Source organism: Empidonax traillii, unplaced genomic scaffold, assembly GCF_003031625.1.
Source record: "Empidonax traillii isolate 1590-97213 ecotype Southwest subspecies unplaced genomic scaffold, ASM303162v1 scaffold7939:size11862, whole genome shotgun sequence".
NCBI classification, from domain to species: domain Eukaryota; kingdom Metazoa; phylum Chordata; class Aves; order Passeriformes; family Tyrannidae; genus Empidonax; species Empidonax traillii.
In genome coordinates, this window is record NW_020962655.1 from 1 (window position 1) to 4011 (window position 4011).

Below are 4011 nucleotides of genomic sequence, written 5' to 3' on the forward strand. Positions count from 1 at the left end.
GCAGAGCAGCTCCTGCTCAGGGTCTCCAGGTACGTGGCTTCTTTTGGGAATCTGCAGATGGAAATTGCCCTCTGCCATTTGCCAGAGCTGGACACAGTTTCCATGTGCTGTTAGCAAAGTAGAACCAAGTCAGTGAGCAAAAAGGGGGTGGGTGGGAGAGCAGAGCAGAGTCAGGTCCTGTCTTGGCTGGGCCTTGGATCAGTGTTTTGACTCTTTTGTTTCCCTTGGTGCAAAGCCTTCTCCCACTCTCAGTGAGGCGCAGGCAGTGAGTCCAGACTCGGTCAGGGTTTGTCTTTCTCATCCTGCCCCGTCCATCTCTCTCTTAAGGCTGGGTCAGAAAAGCCAGGGCTCCATATGAAAACAGCTGCCCCTTTCTGCTGCAACTGGAGCAGATGTTGCAGCTTGTCCTTTGCTTTCCCAGGGGAAATTCCCACAACTTTTTAGACCAGTCAGGTACTTTGCATATAAAGCACTAACCAAAGTCAGTCTGATGATGGAAAATCAATTTCAACCTTTGCCATCGAAACTTCTTCCCTAGACATTACAGAAAGGGCTGAAACCAGCAATGAACCCCTTGAAAAGTGAATTCATCCTTCTTGGTTAGTTGGTTGGTTGGTTGATTTTAAATTCCCTTCTTTCTCTTCCCTTCTGCCCTTTCTCTCTCCTTGCCCATCTCCAGGTTGTGCTCCCGAGAGGAGGATGCTCTGCGGTTCCCCCATCCGCTGCTCTCTTCTGGCTTTTGTCATTTACAGTTTAGTTTTCCAAGGTCATCAGGGCCACTCAGGTAAGAATCACAGAATCATAAAATCATAGAACAGCCGGGTTGGAAAGGACCTCTGAGATCATCAAGTCCAACCTTTGATCCACGACCACCACAGTTACCAGACTATGGCACTCAGTGCCACATCCAGTCTCCTCTTAAAAACCTCCAGGGACAGAGAATCCACTGCTTCCCTGGCAGCCCATTCCAATGCCTGATTACCCTCTCTCTAAAGAATTTCTTCCTAATATCCATCCTAAACCTCCCCTGGCAGAGCTTGAGACTGAGCCCTCTTGTATTACTGATTGTTGCCTGGGAGAAGAGACCAACCCCCACCTGGCTCCACCCTCCTGTCAAGGGAGTTGCAGAGAGTGCTGAGGTCTCTCCTGAGCCTCCTCTTCTCCAGGCTCAACAACCCCAGCTCCCTCAGCCTCTCCTCACAGCACTTGTACTCCAGTCCCTTCCCCAGCCTCCCTGCTCTTCTCTGCCCCTGCTCCAGCCCCTCCATGTCCTTCCTGACCTGAGGGGCCAGAGCTGGACACAGCACTCCAGGGTGGCCTCCCCAGTGCTGAGTGCAGGGCAAGAATCCCTTCCCTGCTCCTGCTGCCACACTCTTCCTGAGCCAGGCCAGGATCCCTTGGCCCTCTTGGCCCCCTGGGCACACTCTGGCTCATGTTCAGCTTCCTGTCCCTCCACACTCCCAGCTCCCTTCCTGCCTGGCTGCTCTCCAGCCACTCTGAACCACTTCCTCTGTGAGCTGAGTGAAATGATTGTTATAAGCCTATATCTTGTAATTTTCTAAAGATGCCAAGAGTACCTGAGACATTTTTACTTTAATAATAGATTTTTGCAATCTAAGAGGTGAGAACAGTGAAGGACATTTGAGCTTTCTTTGTCCCTAAGTTGTCACTTGCTCCAGCCAACCCCCCAGAAACCTTCCAGCCACTTCCATCGTTCCTTGTCCCCCTTTCTGCCTGCCCTGAGCCCCACGGGCAGCCCCTGTGCCCTTGAGAACAAGGGGTTTGAAGAGCTTTGCTGGCAGTGCAGGACAGGGAAGCAGAGGGGCGGCCCCAGAGTGGCCTGGCCCCAGCCCACTGCCCGTGCTGCAGGGCAGGGTCCCTGTCCCAGCTCCCTCAGCCCCTCGTGTGCCCCGGCACAGGGACGCTGCCAGTGCCATGGCCCGGCCCGGCAGCACCCGAACCACGCAGAGCAGCCGCTGCTGTGCCCGAGCTCAGGTGCCTCAGCAAACTCACACTTCTCTCTTCCTCCTCCGGGGGTCTCTCCCAGGTCCACTCCATGTCACTGCACCCCCCAACCCCATCACCGTGGCCAAGGGCAAGAATGTGGTGCTGCCCTGCGGCTTCTCCCCAGGGCAGGATGCACTGGACACGGAGGTGATCTGGTTTCGGGAGCAGTTCTCGCCCTTTGTGCATCGCTACAATGAGGGCCAGGACCAGTACGGGGAGCAGATGCTTCAATACCAAGGGCGCACTGAGCTGCGGAAGGACGGCCTTGCCAAGGGCAGCGCAGACTTGAAGCTTTTCCGTGTCCAACCATCTGACACAGGGAATTACACCTGCTTTGTTCGCCGTGGCTCAGATTACGACGAGGCTCAGGTGGAGCTCAAGGTGACAGGTCTGTAGTTTGTGTCCCTGGTACCTCTGATTTACTTGCTCCTGGCCAGTGCTCCTGTTCCCTGTCCTTGTGCCCAGAAACAGTTTCAGGGGGTTGCTTTGGAAATAGGGTTTTATGAAGTCCCTTGGTGTAAAATGTCAAGAATGTCTCAGAGAGGTAAAATTGTCATAAGGAGCACATGAAATACTTCCTCCTTCAGAATTTTTTTCATATTGTTTCCTTCAGAAAAGCAGGTATAAGAAAAAATCTGGCATTGGGTAATAAGGGAAGAATATCGAAGTGCTTTTACATTTTAATATTCGGACCAGTGGATTATTTGCTGCAGTAGTGGCCTCCAGGGCAAATCTCTCAGTTACATGAAAGAGACTGCAAGAAATGTCCTGACTCCAGGTGACATCTGTCTGAAAAAACATCTGGGATTTGTCTGTCAGTTTATCCACATCAGGGAGAGAAACAGCCCAACCAGGTTATCCCCCTGACATCCAGGACCCCGCAGGGTCATCTGGGGTCTCTCTCTTTTCCCACAGTCAGAGGCTCTGCCCCGCTCATCACGCTGGAGCGCTACGAGCACGGGGGGATCCGCGCGGCCTGTCGCTCAGCCGGCTGGTACCCACAGCCCCAGCTGCTGTGGCACGATCCCCACGGGCGGCATCTCCCGTCCCTCTCAGAAAACACTGCCCAGGACAAGAATGGGCTCTTTGCAGCTGAGAGCAGCATCATCCTCACCAGAGGTGTGAACCAGGAACTGTCCTGCTCGGTGCAGCACATCCCGCACAGACCAGAGCAGGAATCAGCCCTTTATGTGTCAGGTGAGTCAAGGATGGGGCCCTGCTGATGTGTCCCCAGAGCTGTGCTGGTCACGGCACCACCAGGGCCTCTGTCAGGACACGTGCTCAGTGTGTCAAGGCCGTTTCATCCCACCTGTGCCAACAGCCACGGCTTTCAGCAGCCTCGGTGCAGGAGTGCTGCCAAAACCCGCCGGTTCCCTCTGCAGGTGCTGGTTAGGGGGGAAGGTACGAACCTCATTGTGGCAGAGTTTATACAGACACCTGGCTGAAATAAGCACATTCATAACACTGGAGCTAAATGAAAAAAAAGAAGCAAACCCATGCCCTTATTTGCCCCTGCTGTGAAATCCTGTCCTACAGGTTTAGTATCAGAAATAAATCCTTGTGTCTCATTTCAGCACCTGCAAGTATAAAATGTAATCCTAATTTTCTCTTGTCTCATAGGAAAGCTCCACTGGATGATTGGTTTGGGGCTGGGAATATATCAGAGCAGAGATGCAATGATGAACTGCATTACCCATACAGCAAATGACACTGCAGCAGCACGTGCTTTCCAACTCCACCCTGCTCCTCTTGTAGTTCAGAAATTAACAAATCCAAGGAACTTCATATCCCTGGTGAACCATTGCCTTTCACCTGGTGATGCTGATTTGCACTGGAGTGTTGCTCTTGATGCACATATCACCCTATTTCTGATCCCATGTTGCCTAATGAAATGCAATATTTGGTTTTTCCCTAAGGAGAAGAAAGCATGATTTAATCAGAAATAACTTGGTTAGAAATCCATCTTCCCTTTAGAAATTCTCCACAATGCAGAAAAAATGTCAT

General features: G+C 52.2%; 1 protein-coding gene across 1 annotated transcript; it reads left to right on the plus strand.

The window, feature by feature from the left end:
* Positions 1-1935: 1935 nt before the first annotated feature.
* On the plus strand, positions 1936-3204 carry LOC114073646 (butyrophilin subfamily 1 member A1-like; the record flags this gene model as incomplete). The annotated part of the gene is made up of 2 exons (XM_027911371.1): positions 1936-2395; positions 2923-3204. Coding segments are annotated over exons 1-2 (742 nt in total), but the record flags the coding sequence as incomplete, so codon positions are not given.
* Positions 3205-4011: the final 807 nt, after the last annotated feature.